Here is a 15639-nt window from a genome sequence, read left to right on the forward strand (position 1 = left end):
TTAACTGCTCTTCATGTATTAGACATTCAGGTCATGTCCAGATTTTCACAATTTTGGCAAATAACAAAGTATGAACCAATAAAACACATACTTGTTCAAAATTTCATGTGCATATGTAGAGTATTTCTATAAGATAGATTTTTAGAAGTGAAATTGTTAAGAGTCAGGTATATGAAGCATTTTAATAAATACTACCAAACTTCTCTATAAAAACTATAAAACTTGTATATATTTAAATTCCATTCACCCTGTTTGAGAATGTCTTTTTCTTCATAAACTTACCAATAACAGATATCAATATTTCTAATTTTTGTTGATCTTATAAACAAAATGTTGGTATCTCATTGTATATCTCTCATCTCTAATGACATTGATTACTAAAAATATATATTTATAAGCTATTTGATTTTTTTCTTCTCTGAAATGCTAGTTTACAGCTTCTGGTCATTTTCCTGTTAGGCTGTCATTTTAAAATGCAGTTGAAAGAATTCTTTAAATACTAGGTAGACTAGAAATGTTTTCTTTCAAGTCTTTATGTGTTTATGGGGTCTATAGGAACTGTATGTTTTATTATCAATTCTGTAATACCTTCCTTTATGATGTTTATAAATCATATCATACACAGGGAAACCTTTATACTCGGATTTTAAAGCTATTCTCAACTTCAGAGGTTAACTAATCCTTTGCTGATAGACAAGACAGTTGCTTCCAGTTTTTCCTGTTAGAAGCAATGTTGCCCTGAACACTCTTGTACACCTTCTGCCTTTTAAGAGTCTTGTACATTTTCCCCTCTTATGTGAGTATTTTCACAAGATTTTTTTTGTAAGATAAATCCCTAGAAGCTGGATCAAAGGATAAAGTGAAATGAAGTCGCTCAGTCATGTCCGACTCTTTGCGACCCCGTGGACTGTAGCCTGCCAGGCTTGTCTGTCCATGGGATTCTCCAGGCAAGAATACTGGAGTGGGTTGCCAGTTCCTTCTTCAGGGGATCTTCCCAACCCAGGGATCGAACCCGGGTCTCCTGCATTGCAGGCAGATGCTTTATCCTCTGAGCCACCATAGGCCTATTTCCAATTTTGTTTATCTGTGCTCCTGGAGTTCATATTCATTACCCTATTTTGAGACTTCATTCTATCAGGGATTCCCTCTCCTGCACAAACATTTAGCCTCTCCCATCCTTGGGCTCTTTCTGTTCGGCCCAGAAGCATGCTCTAGACTCACATCTTTTAAGAAACAAAGCAAAATAAAATAGCTTCCATTGAGTCTGCATTGTTTTCTAGTCGCTACTAGTTTTTTCTTTTCTTTCTGGACAACTTGTCAAAAGGGAGTCCACTCTTCCTCATTGCCCATTACTGCTATCCTCTGCCGTGGGTTTTCTATCCCTGTACTCCATGGATGGAGAAGATCCCCAGGAACCTCCAGAGGGTTTACCCAGTTTCACCTGCAGCTCTTACCCACTCCCTATTTCCTGACACCAGCTCTTTCCTGTTCTCCCCTTCCTGGCCAGACTCTCTTCTCCATCTTCTTTGAGTTCCTTCTTCCAGTGCTCACTCCCTTAACGTTTTTGACTTTGATCTAATGCTCTTCTCTCCACACACATCCATCCTGCTGACTGTACGTACTCTCGTGAACTTCATGCCAACAACACCTATAGTAGGCTAAATAATGGCCTCCAAAATATCCAGGTTCTAACTTTTAGAACCTGTGACTGCTACCTTTTTTGGCAAAAGGGATCTTATGATGCAAAGATTATCCTGGGTCATCTGTGTGGTCCCAATGTCCTTATAAAAGGAAGCAGGGGGAGAGAGAAGAAAGCAATGTGATCACAGAAACAAGATGCTACACTGGTGGCTTTGAAGATGAAGGAAGGGCCACCAGCCAAGAAATGTCAGTGGCCCCGGCAGGTAAAGGCAAGGAAAAGATTCTCCCCTAGAGCCTCCAGGAGGGACCTCCCTGCTGACATCTTGGCTTTAGCTCAGTGAGACTGACATTAGACCTCTAACTGCTAAAACTAGAAGAGACTATATTTTTATTAAGTCACTGCTGCTGCTGCTGCTAAGTCGCTTCAGTCGTGTCTGACTCTGTGTGACCCCATAGATGGCAGCCCACCAGGCTCCCCTGTCCCTGGGATTCTCCAGGCAAGAACACTGGAGTGGGTTGCCATTTCCTTCTCCAATGCAGGAAAGTGAAAAGTGAAAGTGAAGTTGCTCAGGACTGCAGCCCACCAGGCTCCCCAAGTTTTGTGATAATACAATGCTCAAATCTATATGTCTACTATCAGAACTCTCCTCTGACCACCAGTCATAGCCATCCGCCTCCTATCTTCAATTTAGCATGACCCAAACAGAATTCATCACTACCTCCCTCCACCTTCTGTGTTTCCCTGATTCATTTAATGGAACCACCATTCCTTGAATCACACAGATCAGAACCCATGGGTCTTTCTGGCCTCCTCCCACCCACAACCAATAACCATAAGACCCTGCATAATTTGCTGTCCAAATCTTTTTCAAGTACGCCTCCTCTTCTCTATCCCTATATCTCTCTGCCTGTGGATTGATCCCCTCCTCCAAACCACCCTCCACACCAAAGCCAAGAGGAAGATGAACCTTCTACAAGGCGAACATGCCAGAGCTCCTTCTTTTAACAATCGCCCAGAGTCAAGTCTCGGCTCCTTGACAGACGATATAAGAATCTCCCAATTTCCAGCCACATTTTCTGTTATTCCCTGCCTTGAACTCTAGTGACACTGAGCTGTTTGCCATTTCCCCACCTGTACTAGGTACTCATGTGTCTTCATGGTCACAATCCAGCAGCTTGGTCTTTCTGCGAAGGCTGCCTGTTAGCTAACTATAATAGCTGTGGCCAGAGGGTCAGGCTTCTAATTAACATGCATCTAGGGGCTGACTATAATCCTTTCCAGAGGCCATAGGGAAAGGGAAAGTGAAGTTGCTCAGTCGTGTCGGACTCTTTGAGACCCCATGGACTGTACCCTACCAGGCTTCTCCATCCATGGGATTTTCCAGGAAAGAATACTGGAGTGGGTTGCCATTTCCTTTTCCAGAGAGGACATAGAGGCAGGTGCTATCTTTGCATTCTCCCTCTGGCATGCTCCAGAGTGCCAGTGTCCCCTCAAGAGAGCTTTGCATGCATCTGGCACTCTGATTTTTATGTCTGGTGCCCCCAGTTTTGTGCATGTTTCCCAGGGAATGCTGCTTTGATATCTAGCTCTGGTGACAGGGGGAGAAGGGGGCTTGCATTCCTGGGTCCTGTGGGCAATTGGAGTGATGACTCTTGGCAGGCTACCACCCCCAGAATACTGCACTCTGTGAACGAGGTCTTTTGCTTGTCCTGGAGCTCTGGGCTGAGGAGCCGGCTTTGTATTGGGCATGCATCTAGTAGCCTACAGAGCTGCTCTCAAAGTATGTGGACTGTAGATGTTATCTTGGCCTTTTTCCAGCTTGCTAGTATCTCCCAAAGAAGAATTTATATGCTTGTCTGGAACCCTTAAATTTGTAGCTGCTGCCCAGAGGATATCTCCAGATTGCCTGGTTGTGGTGGCCTGAAGGGCTTATGCTTGTGGTCTTACAGGAGCATATATTTTTGCATAATTTTAAAAGCTGCTCGCTGAAGGTCTGGCTTTCAATCAGTCCAAATGTAGGTACAAAGAGCCTCCCTACCTTTAACACTGAAGTCTTGGTACATCCTCAATTACTGGGAGTTATTGAATATAGCTGCTTTAATAGTCACAAAAGTCTAAGAGACAACTATGATAAACTAGGGCAGGACTGAATGACAAAGTTCATCTCCTACAGGAGGCCACTCCTTCAAGACTGCAAGTGGTGTTTTGTTTTTGTTTTTTATCTACTGCATAGAAAGCAACAGAGAGTCAAGCGAAATGAAGAAACAGAAGACTATCTTCCAAATGAAAGAACAAGATATGACTTCAGAAAAAACCTCAATGAATCAGATTTCATTTACCCTGATAGGGTTCAAGGTAGCAGTCATTAAATTAGTCACTGAACTGGGGAGAAGAATAAATGAACACAGTGATAGAACAAAGACATTGAAACTATAAGAAAGTACCAGTAGAAGTCACAGAGAAGACAATAATAGAACTGAAAAATACACTCAGTTCAGTTCAGTCAGTCAGTCATGTCTGACTCTTTGCGACCCCATTGACCACAGCACGCCAGGCCTCCTTGTCCATCATCAACTCCCAGAGTTTACCCAAACCCATGTCCATTGAGTCGGTGATGCCATCCAACTATCTCATCCTCTGTCGTCCCCTTCTTCTCCCACCTTCAATCTTTCCCAGCATCAGGGTCTTTTCAAACAAGTCAGCTCTTCGCATCAGGTGGCCAAAGTATTGGAGTTTCAGCTTCAACACCAGTCCTTCCCATGAACACTCAGGACTGATCTTCTTTAGGATGGACTGGTTGGATCTCCTTGCAGTCAGTCCAAGGGACTCTCAAGAGTCTTCTCCAACACCACAGATCAAAAGCATCAATTCTTCAGCGCTCAGCTTTCTTTATGCTCCAACTCTCACATCCACACATGACTACTGGAAAAACCATAGCCTTGACTAGATGGACCTTTGTTGGCAAAGTAATATCTTTGCTTTTGATATGCTGTCTAGGTTGGTCATAACTTTCCTACACTAGAGGGGTTCAAAAGCAGATAAAGTGAAGAATAAAGAATCAGTGAACTTGAAGACAAGAGATGGGACTCATCTAATCAGAGTAGCAAAAAGAAAAAAGAATTTAAAAATTGAAGATAGCTTAGAGAACATATGAGACAATATCAACTGAGCTAACACTTGCATTATAAGACACCCTGAAGAAGAAAGAAAGGGGCATAAATTTTATTTGTAGAAATAATGGCTGAAAAATTTTTTTTACTTTGTTGAGCATTGAACAAATGTTGTATGCAATAGAAAATTTCCTACAAAAGTCCCCTAATCTGTCCTTAAAAAGATAGTGGTGTCTAGTTCCCAACATCTGCCCTCTTTTATTTTTAAATGATCACTAGCTCCTCGTTTCACTCTATAGGTCACTTCACCTTCCTCATAAGTGTCTGCCATGGAAAAGTGCAGTTGACTGGATTTTTAAAAGCCTGGAAGAACTAAGCAGCATGTCCACCAGACCCAGGAGTGCATACTTGCTTTGAAATTCGGCTCCTTTAGAATCACTTGACCCATGATGTCCACTGTCAGATGGCTTATTTCTTCATCAGTCCACAGTCGAGCTCATCACTCAATCTTTCCTTGCACTTGATGTCTTTGGTTAAACCCTTCCATTATCTCTAGGCTCCCTCTTTTGGTGCCTTTTTCTGCCCATTTTAATCTTGCAGCAGTTCTCTCTTCTTTAGCTTTTGGAGGGAGTGTTTCTGCTCTTCTGCGACCCTTTTGTGCTCTCATCATCTCCATTCTGTTTCATCTGTTCTTTGATTTCACTATTTCTTCCCCAGTGTCTTCACCTTGGTTTTATCTGTCTGTGCTCTCCCTTTTGTGACAATACCTATTTTATTCTTAAAAGCCTTTGGCTATATTTCTGTGGAGAGAACTCTTTTTATGTCATTAAAAAAAAAAAGTTTCATTTTTCTGAAATCTTTAAGGGGGAGCATGACTTTGGTTCTTCGCTTCTCTACCCAATTCCCTATGTTTTAAGAAATTAATTTCAATCTCTACCAATGCATGAATAGAAATGATAAAACGTTTCGCTTTAAATGTTATGACCTGTAGCACTTTTGCTTGTGAGACTCTCAAAATACTGCATTCAAATGGCTAGCTAGCACAGACAGCTAAATAAATATCCCTCTCTCCAATCTAGCGAATTTTAAACTTGAATAATTGATAGACTTTTAAAAAAAAAAAAAAGGAAAAAAAATCTGGACACACAGTATTGACCAAAATTATTTTATTTATGATAAATTGCAGTTTTAATACAGATGTGGTTCTGGCTAATATGGGCAGTTTCCTGACTCTAGAAAGCCTTAGCAGACTCAGTTCTCTCACATTCTTTTCAAACTACTCTGAAACTTCTGTTCACAAAGAACATTTATGTGGTCAGCCCTCCTTTCTTCTTTTTTCACAGCTTTTGGATAATTATAGTAGCGGTATGGTTGACCCCAATGAGACCAGGGTTGAAAAGACTAGCACAAACTTGAGCCTGAGGTTTTGTTCCATACCTGCTGATAAACTGTGCATACAGGTCATCCAGATAGGCTTTTGCAATTATTCAGATTGATTTGGAAAGCTCTAATAGAAAACATTCACATTTTTGTATCTACATCTTCCAGGCTGATAACAAATACTTCACTGAAGGGGTCAGCGTTTGTTTATCCCTGGCCGCAGCTCCTTTCCTAAGATGCACTTGACTTCTCCCCCAGACTCATGCCTTTTGCTGGACACAGGAGAGGCATCCTGTGCACATTTTCCTTTTTCTGCGTGCACTCTTCCTTTTGAGGGTTCAGATATAAAAATTGCATCTTTCCTCTCAACCTGTTCGCTTCCATGATCTTTCCAAACTTTTAAACAAAAATCTGGAAATCTGAACTTGGGTGGCTCTTTTCCCATTGAGGAATTTGATTAGTCCCAAAGCAGTCCTTTCATACATAGATTTCTCTCTTCAAATTCAGCTCTATTTCTTAAGCCCAAGTTACGTTCATATCCTCGGTATCTTTCTGGAGATTTCTAAGCTTCATCTCCAGTCTGCGTTCTTATGGGATAATGGAAACAGCTCTATATTTGATATTAAAAGATTCCCAGAGAAACTTCACCAATTAACAAGCTATAAAGCCTTGGGAGAATCTCTTAACTTCTGTGAGGTTTAATTCTCTCATCTGTAAAATGGAATGACAGCTATCATCTCTCACGATTGTTGTGAAGATGTCATGAAATACTGTATGCAAATCATTTAGATGAAGTTTTGCTTATCTTAACATGTGTGTGTGTATTTTCTTTTAGTCTTCTGATATTTCCTCTGAAATTTTTCCTCTATTTCCTTTGGCTCTTCATTTTTCTTGGCTCAGGTTCTCTGTCACTGCTTTCTCTAATTAACTATTGATTGATCATTCATGCATTCTATCCTATTTGGATGAAAATGTTGAGATCCTGAAGAATTGGCACCAGCCTTGCTGGAGGCAGGGAGACTATGTTGGGGTAAGGTGACTCCCTAAGGACATGGAGTCAAGACGCTATACTCTCCTTGGACTTGAGTTCCATCTAAAGAAAGCCTATTGTACAGGAGGAACTTAATAATTGTTGAATAAATCATTTTCATGTTCTACTACCATTAATTTGCCCTTCTTTATTCCTACCTTAACCGACTTTTTTTTTTCCCCCTCTGAGTGACCTCAGAATTATTTTAAGTGTTCTCTTTATCCTTTTCCTCAACAGGAGGTATTTACCACACCTCTTGTTTGCCCTGACAAGGGCATGTTTACCTTTTTCTTTCTTTCCACTTGAAAGTCATCTTCATTTTCTACTTCCTCTCCAGAAGTCCACTTCTGTTTTCCCAGATTCCACAGTAGTCATTTCTGTGGCTGTTACTGCCTCTGTTCTTCGTGTGTGTGTGTGTGTGTGGTTTTGTTTTGGTTTCTGGCTTTTGTGGCTAGTCTAACAATCCCAGTCTCCCTTTTATGGTGAAGCATTCTTGGATGGTTTGCATAAATACTCCTTTTGCTCCACAATATTTGTAAAATTCAGTTGAGAGTGGGGGAGAGTATGTGGACACACAGGAGCACTTATCTCTTGGAGATAACATACTGAAGTATTTCTAGATAAGATTATTTAAGGTTTGGAATTTGCTCTAAAATAATCCAGAAAAAAAGAAGGGAGAGGAAGAAGTGGTAGTGGGGGCAGAGGGGGTTGCTCGCTATTATAAATCAAACAAAATTGGCTGCATGGTTGAAGCTCTGCAATTGGTACCTGAGGGTTCAATATATTATTCACTCAACTTTTTTATATACTTGAGAATTTCCATAATAAAAAGCTCAAAATATTAAAGATCTGCATGGGAGTCACTAATCTCCACAGTTAACGTATTTCTTCTCCTTTTGTTTTTTTTTTTTTTTTTACTATACATGACTTTATCACCAGTACATCCCTCATCACTCACTGAGCCATTTCTAGACTTTCCACATTGGTTAGTTGGCTCGCCAATTTCCCTTTGGCCTAAGAGCTTCTAGTGGGCAAGGGCTAGTGTCTTAATCCCCTTGATTGTGCCCAGCATAGATCCTGTTGAACTGGGATGAAATGAGCTAAATTATCCATCAGTAAACCCTGGGTCTGCACTGGCTGATGGCCCCTCCCCTGCTGTGGTGGCTTTTACTGGGCCTTAGACTGTATCTTAGGGGCCTCTAACCACAGGGGGCCACAGCCCATTGGTGCAGGCTTTGTTCCTCAGGAGGGAGAGGGAACAGCCCCTGCGGCTTTCCATCACAACTTTCTCTTACCAGCCTAGTTCCTCTTCAAGACATTTTCAGCCATTCCAAGACATTCTCTAAGATCATTCTGGTTTCTTTTCAGATCTGGAGTTCACATCAAACTTCTTACTTCCTGCGATTCTGTGATGGCCATGGTGGGCCTCGGTTAATGTGGGGCCCTCACTGCCTAGTGTCCCTTTGAGCAGCCTCTCTTCCCCTGCAATTCACCTTCTGTTTCGGGACAGAGAGAATGGCACCGTCTTCCCTTTGCACTTCCTTTGGGTGGTTGGCCTTCAGATCGCACTCAGGAAAGCCAAATGTGCAGTGCTGCCTTCCTTGCTTCCCACGTATCTTATCAATCTCCCCAGGTTCCTCCCTGCTGTCATCTAGCCCAAATCTTCAGCTTTTTCTTGAATTTCCTATCCAAGGTTCAGTTTATACCAGCTCTCATAGTTCTCTCCAATTACTATAGTTCTGGGAGCTTCTTGAACAATCATCCTGGTACCACATCGCTCTCAATAATCTTTAAATGGCTTATTATAAATACAAGTATCCATTTTTTCTTCTTCCCAGGATGCCACTGCGGGGCTTAAACTGAGGAGTCAGATGTTCTTATGCTCATATGATCAGGATCAGAAAAGTTGAGTGGCTTGCTTGAGGCTTACGACCTAGTAAGGGTCAGAAGTAGAACCCCAGTCTCCTAATTGAAGTCCACCACCACACCAAGCACTCACCATCTGGTTTATACCTTGCTACTGTCCCTGGGGAAGTGGTGCTGACTTTGAACATCTGAGCATCTATTTGAATTGCAACACTCATCTTTCTGACCATACTCCCAGAGGACCAGGTACTGAGCTAAGCCAATGTGGGGTGGTTATTACTGTTGTGTTGATTCATGCTGGTGCTGACCAGAAGCTTGATATTGCCTCAAACAGATCTCCTAATTCTGAAGAAGAACCAAACAATGAAGGGGAGCCGTGGGGTGTGTCGTCATGACTTCTGGGCCTTCGCCAGGTGCCTTTGGATTTCCAGAAATCAGAGACAGTCTTGGCATCAAGTCATACTCCAAGTGTTGTCAACCTATAAAGTGATGGAGTAAAGTACTGACCCCTTCCCTGGGTAAAGAGAAATACTGAATGCTGGATAGCATCGTTAATTAGAGGTACAGAATGGTGAACTATGCGTGGCAGCCAACCTCTGTGGGGGAAAATGTGGTTGTCCCCTACTGTCACCTAGGGATGTCTTTGGCTATTCATTTGTGAGTATATAAAGTGTGTGTTGGAAGGCAAGAGAGCTAGAGTAGTTTTAACTACAGCAACACTTTCCCTCTCAGCTTCGCCTCCAGTGAAAACCAACTTCTGTACCCCAACCACAATGCCCTGAGCATCAGGAGCCCCCAGTTCCAGAGCATGAACTTTGCAGAGGCCCTGAGCAAATGTGCCACTAAAAGTAGAGTTCTATTAATACCTTCTAAACCTGATTGCTTTGTAGAAGAGAACATGTCTGAAATAAATCTAATATTTTCGTTTTCTCTCAACAAAACGTCAAGACGAACTACACATTTATGTGGGAAATTAGAAAAGACGTTTCACCTTAAGTGAAAACTTGAGCATCTTAAGACAAATGTATCAAAAAGAATCACTGCTCAGGTTTGCACAGAATGTTCTCCTTGCAAAGGTCAGTGGACTGCTCTCTAACCTTTGCCCTCAAGGAGAACTTGCTGTGGGTGGAACCACTCAGGGTCAGCATCAAGAAGAAAAGAGCTTATCCACAGGGGTGGAGTGGAATAGTCCTTCTATCTTCTCCATTTATTCAACAAAATTACGCATGCAGTAAACATCAGTAGGATGCTAACTAGGTCCAAGGATGCATTGGATTTGCAAATTTGAATGTTTTATTATCTGAAGTCAACAAAGAAGATATAAAAGCTGTTTTATTTACCAAGCAAGTACACTAGGCCTATGCAAAGTGTGGTCCTTTTTGCTAAGCTCTCAGACATTCGAGGCAGTTGGCTAGACGGCTGTTTTATGTCCCAGCTTAACATTTTCGAGGCTGCTGAATAATGTAGATCCTTTTCAGTGGAGTGACCTTCTCCAGAGCAGGTCTGGGTTTTTGATGTGCCATGTGCGCTACTGCTGGAAATTTATGGCTGAGCTAGAGGTGAGAAGGAAAGAAAAAAAAATAAGCATATTGGATCTTTTGGGTCGTAAAGTGTTAACGTAGTAGAAAGCAAAACAGCTGGGCAGAGGAATTTCACAGTTCTGTTTAGCTCTTTGATATAACCTCTTTCCCATACCACCTCTAGCTCTGTACCCATGAGTATATGTGTTAACCTGGGTTTTCCCTCACTAGTATGTTTTTAATTTTTTTAACTATAAAATATTTTATCTGTAATATATAAATAATATATATATGTGCATCTATATATGTTTTGAAGTGATATTTTTAAAGATAGAAATGGTTAACCGTATCTTCTTCATCAGTTCTCCAATATTGATCATTATTCTGGCACCACTATGCACCATATGAAACACAATATGCTAAGAAGGCTACGGGCACATTGGAGAGGGCCTGGGGTGGGGAGAAGGAACCCCTCAGATGTCAAAAGATCAGAAATAAAGAGCCTCTGAAGGAAGTTAGGAAAACTTAGGGTTATTATTTTTTAGATTGAAGCATGTGAAATTTCTATTTTTGTAGGTAAAAAAATGGCCAAATACTGGCTGTTTTGTATGGTCTAACCTACCATCATCGTAAAGAGAAGGCTAAGGAGTGACTTATTAGCTCACTAGTCACCTCATGCGAAGAGTTGACTCATTGGAAAAGACTCTGATGCTGGGAGGGATTGGGGGCAGGAGGAGAAGGGGACGACAGAGGATGAGATGGCTGGATGGCATCACTGACTGGATGGATGTTGAGTCTGAGTGAATTCCGGGAGTTGGTGATGGACAGGGAGGCCTGGCGTGCTGCGATTCATGGGGTCCCAAAGAGTCGGACACGACTGAGCGACTGAACTGAACTGAACTGAGTCATCCCTCCAGAAGACATTTGTGAGGAAATGAGCCTAAACTAACACAGACTGAGACTTCGACAATAAGAGGAAGTTCCTATGGGACAAAGAGACCTTATGGAGTTTACATCAAGGGCAGCATGAGATCATAAAGGATGCCCAATGCCGGGACAATTTCAAACACACTTTTCCTAGGAGGAGAATTTAGACTCAGTGGCCTGTTGGGCCCATTCCACTTGTTGGTTTTCCAGCCCACTGACTCAATATAAAGGAACCTAAGGACACCTTCCTCAGCCAGCAAGGAAGGGATGTCTCAGCTGACTAGGAATTTAATTTATTTCTATTGAACTTAGATGCCCTTGCCTTGACACTCAAGTCAAATAAAAGGGGAGATAAACTGTTCATGACCCCAAACATCACACTGTTTATGGCTTGTTTGGGCTCTTCTAAGCCAGGGAAACATAAGTGCCTTACATGTCTTCTTAAATATCCCTGGGCACACAGCACTCCCTTTCATACTCCGGAAAGCTCTTTCTTCTTGCTCTTAAAAAATTAAACACACTGGAAGAATATACACTGAAGTGTTAACACTGTTTATCTCTGAGGGATAGAATTATGGGCAATTCCTAGTCTTTTTCTTTACTTTGCCTTTGTTTTGCTCAAAGTGTTTTTTTTTACAATGAGAAGCTACAAGTTATTTAATAATTAAACCCAAGGATGGTCTATGCTGACATTCTAGTAGAAAGGAAGAAACATAATTGAGGTATTGGTTATAAATATTGCTTTAGAACTTAAAAAAGAGCTGGTAATTTTGGAGGGTCAGATTAATTAACATTGGGCCTCATGACATACATGTTATAGTGTGGTAACAGCAGAATGTCTTGTTTTGTTTTTAAGGTTAAAACCAAAAGGAAACTTAAGAAGTCACTGACTTCAGTAGTTTTCTTTCAGATTAGGTGTCTTTAGTGTCAACTAAAACAGATGGATTATTTCAGGTTAGCTCTAAATCACATTCAAGAGATTATAGGTAGGAAGATGTAGTACTTAAAGTCAAATATAAGGTAAAGGAGGGTGAGAAAGGAAATGAACGAGTAGCTCTGATACGAAGTCTGGGCAATTAGCCAAGGTGAGATGGAGCAAGATGACAAGTTGAGACAGAAGAGAGACAGCCACAGTGTGACTGTTGTTCTTACGGTGTCAAGACGGATGATGGGTGGAGGTGCAAAAGGAAAGGGGAGAGGAGAACAGTGGTAATGACACGCCTATTGCTTAATTTGGCACTAACTCATTATTTGATCATTTCCAGGGTTATCTCCATAGTTCAGGGGCTACATTTCTTTTGTAATTTAAAAAATTGTGATAAAATACATATAACATAAAATTTACCATTTCATCCATTTTAAGTACAGCATTAAGTACACTTACATTGTTATGTAACTAAAACTGAGCATGACCCTATGGGACTTTCCCAGGATAGGCCTTCCCCCATATCCTCTGCTTTAGCTACTCTCTGAAGTACCTAGATAATAGTATTTGATGCACATTTCCTGAGGTATTTTACAGATGTGAAAACCCCTCCACCAAATGGAAGACTTGATGTTAACTACTTGATGACCACAAGTACATAGCCCCAGGCTTCCTGGAGTTTAAGGACAGATAATGTTAACCCTGTGACGTCACCTTGCTACCTCACCATCAGCTGACCAGAGAACTGTGCAGAGCTGATCAATACCTTGAGATTCCACCCCCAAACCTGGCTTTTAAAAATGCTTTGCCAAAACCTTTGGGGAGCTCAGGGCTTTTTTAGGGCGTGAGTCACTTGTGTCCTTGCATGATCCTGCAATAATCTCTGCTCTAAACTCTGATGTTTTGGCGTGTTTGGATTCACTGTGTGTCAGGTACACGAACTTGTGCTAACATGGACATCACTACCATCCATTTCCAAAACTTATCCATCATACCAAACTGAAATTTCATACCCATTAAAGAATAATTCCTCATTATTTCCTCCTCCAGCCTCTGGCCACCATCATTCTACCTTCTATCTCCGTGAATTTGACCACCCCAAGTATCTCATGTATGTGGAACCATGCAATATCCCTGAGATGGGAAGATCCCCTGGAAGAAGGCATGGCAACTCACTCCAGTATTCTTGCCTGGAGAATCCCACAGACAGAGGAGCCTGGTGGGCTACAGCCCACGGGGTCTCAAAGAGCCGGATATGACTGAAGTGACTTAGCATGCAATACTTGTTCTTTTGTGTCTGGTTTATTTCATTTAGCATAATGCCTTCAAGGTTTATCCATGTTGTAGTATGTGTTAGAATTTCTTTCCTTTTAAAGGTTGAATAATATTCCATTGTATGTCTATAGACCACATTTTGTTTATACATTTATAGGTTGATGGACACTTGGGTGGCTTCCACCTTTTGGCTATTGTGAATAATGTTGCTATGAATACTGTTGCACAAATTTCTCTTCAAATCTCTACTTCCAGTTCTTTCGGGTATATATTGAGAAGTGAAATTATTAGATCACACGGTAATTCTATATTTAATTTTTTGAGATACTATCATATTGTTTTCCATAGTGGCTCTACCATTTTTTATTCCCACTGGTTAGGGGTTACCTTTTAACTAAGGCATTTAACTGAGGTTCTAAGAGCTCTGCTGAATGGCTTCTCCACAGAGGAATGACAGAGGTCAGAATGAAAGGGAGACTGCCCCTGGGGGCTGTTAGCCATCTGTGAACTGACCTGGTAAATTTTAGAGGGGAAAAAAATCAACAGGACTGAGAATATAGTGGAAATAATTCTGCCAAGGATAATAACCTTAGAGGAACCACTCATGATTATTAAATTACAACTGTACAAGTTTGGGAGGGTCAGGGCTTTATAGCAATGCATGAAAATACAAGAGAGCTGAGTTCTTTTTTCTCAAATACTTCACCCCCTCGATCAGGGGCACTCTAAAGTAGAAAAACTTAAAAAAATAATAAATAAATAAAATAAAGTAGAAAGACTTGCAGGTTGTTAGTAGAGAGCCTATAAAGGGTCTACCTTCAGAACTGATGAAATGGTAAGTAATCAACCCTTAAATGCCCTAATTTGTTGTAAATTTTATATCAATGGAGATAGGAACATTTTTGTATTCAAGTCTTAACCAAAAATAAGTAGGAATAGCTTTCCAACCTACAAACAGCTGAGCTTTAGTCTGGCATCTTAACTTTGGAGTTGTTTTGGATTTTTCATTATTAGTCTTTGTAAAATGATAGAATATGTAGAATGAAAGGTGTTTGTCTGACTCATCCCAAAACAATGAATTTCACCTTTTTCTCAAGCGCACATGGAACCTTCTCCAGGATAGATCACATCCTGGGCCATAAATCTAGCCTTGGTAAATTCAAAAAAATAGAAATCATTCCAAGCATCTTTTCTGACCACAATGCAGTAAGATTAGATCTCAATTACAGGAGAAAAACTATTAAAGATTCCAACATATGGAGGCTGAACAACACGCTGCTGAATAACCAACAAATCACAGAAGAAATCAAAAAAGAAATCAAAATTTGCATAGAAACGAATGAAAATGAAAACACAACAACCCAAAACCTGTGGGACACAGTAAAAGCAGTCCTAAGGGGAAAGTTCATAGCAATACAGGCACACCTCAAGAAACAAGAAAAAAGTCAAATAAATAACCTAACTCTACACCTAAAGCAACTAGAAAAGGAAGAAATGAAGAACCCCAGGGTTAGTAGAAGGAAAGAAATCTTAAAAATTAGAGCAGAAATAAATGCAAAAGAAACAAAAGAGACCATAGCAAAAATCAACAAAGCCAAAAGCTGGTTCTTTGAAAGGATAAATAAAACTGACAAACCATTAGCCAGACTCATCAAGAAACAAAGGGAGAAAAATCAAATCAATAAAATTAGAAACGAAAATGAAGAGATCACAACAGACAACACAGAAATACAAAGGATCATAAGAGACTATTATCAACAATTATATGCCAATAAAATGGACAACAAGGAAGAAATGGACAAATTCTTAGAAAAGTACAACTTTCCAAAACTGGACCAGGAAGAAATACAAAACCTTAACAGACCCATCACAAGCACGGAAATTGAAACTGTAATCAAAAATCTTCCAGCAAACAAAAGCCCAGGTCCAGACGGCTTCACAGCTGAATTCTACCAAAAATTTAG

The 15639-nt window shown here is 40.7% G+C and overlaps 1 protein-coding gene across 1 annotated transcript in view; it reads right to left on the reverse strand.

The window, feature by feature from the left end:
* Window positions 1-10303: 10303 nt before the first annotated feature.
* The window catches only part of DAPL1 (death associated protein-like 1), a 26527-nt gene continuing 21191 nt past the window's right edge, over window positions 10304-15639 (reverse strand). Inside the window, exon 4 of the mRNA XM_010859005.1 lies at window positions 10304-10581. Within this exon, the coding sequence (XP_010857307.1) occupies window positions 10465-10581 (117 nt within the window). The 3' untranslated portion in view covers window positions 10304-10464. The remainder of the gene's footprint in view (window positions 10582-15639) is intronic.

This window comes from Bison bison, unplaced genomic scaffold (genome assembly GCF_000754665.1).
Source record: "Bison bison bison isolate TAMUID 2011002044 unplaced genomic scaffold, Bison_UMD1.0 scf7180017864452, whole genome shotgun sequence".
Classification (NCBI taxonomy): domain Eukaryota; kingdom Metazoa; phylum Chordata; class Mammalia; order Artiodactyla; family Bovidae; genus Bison; species Bison bison.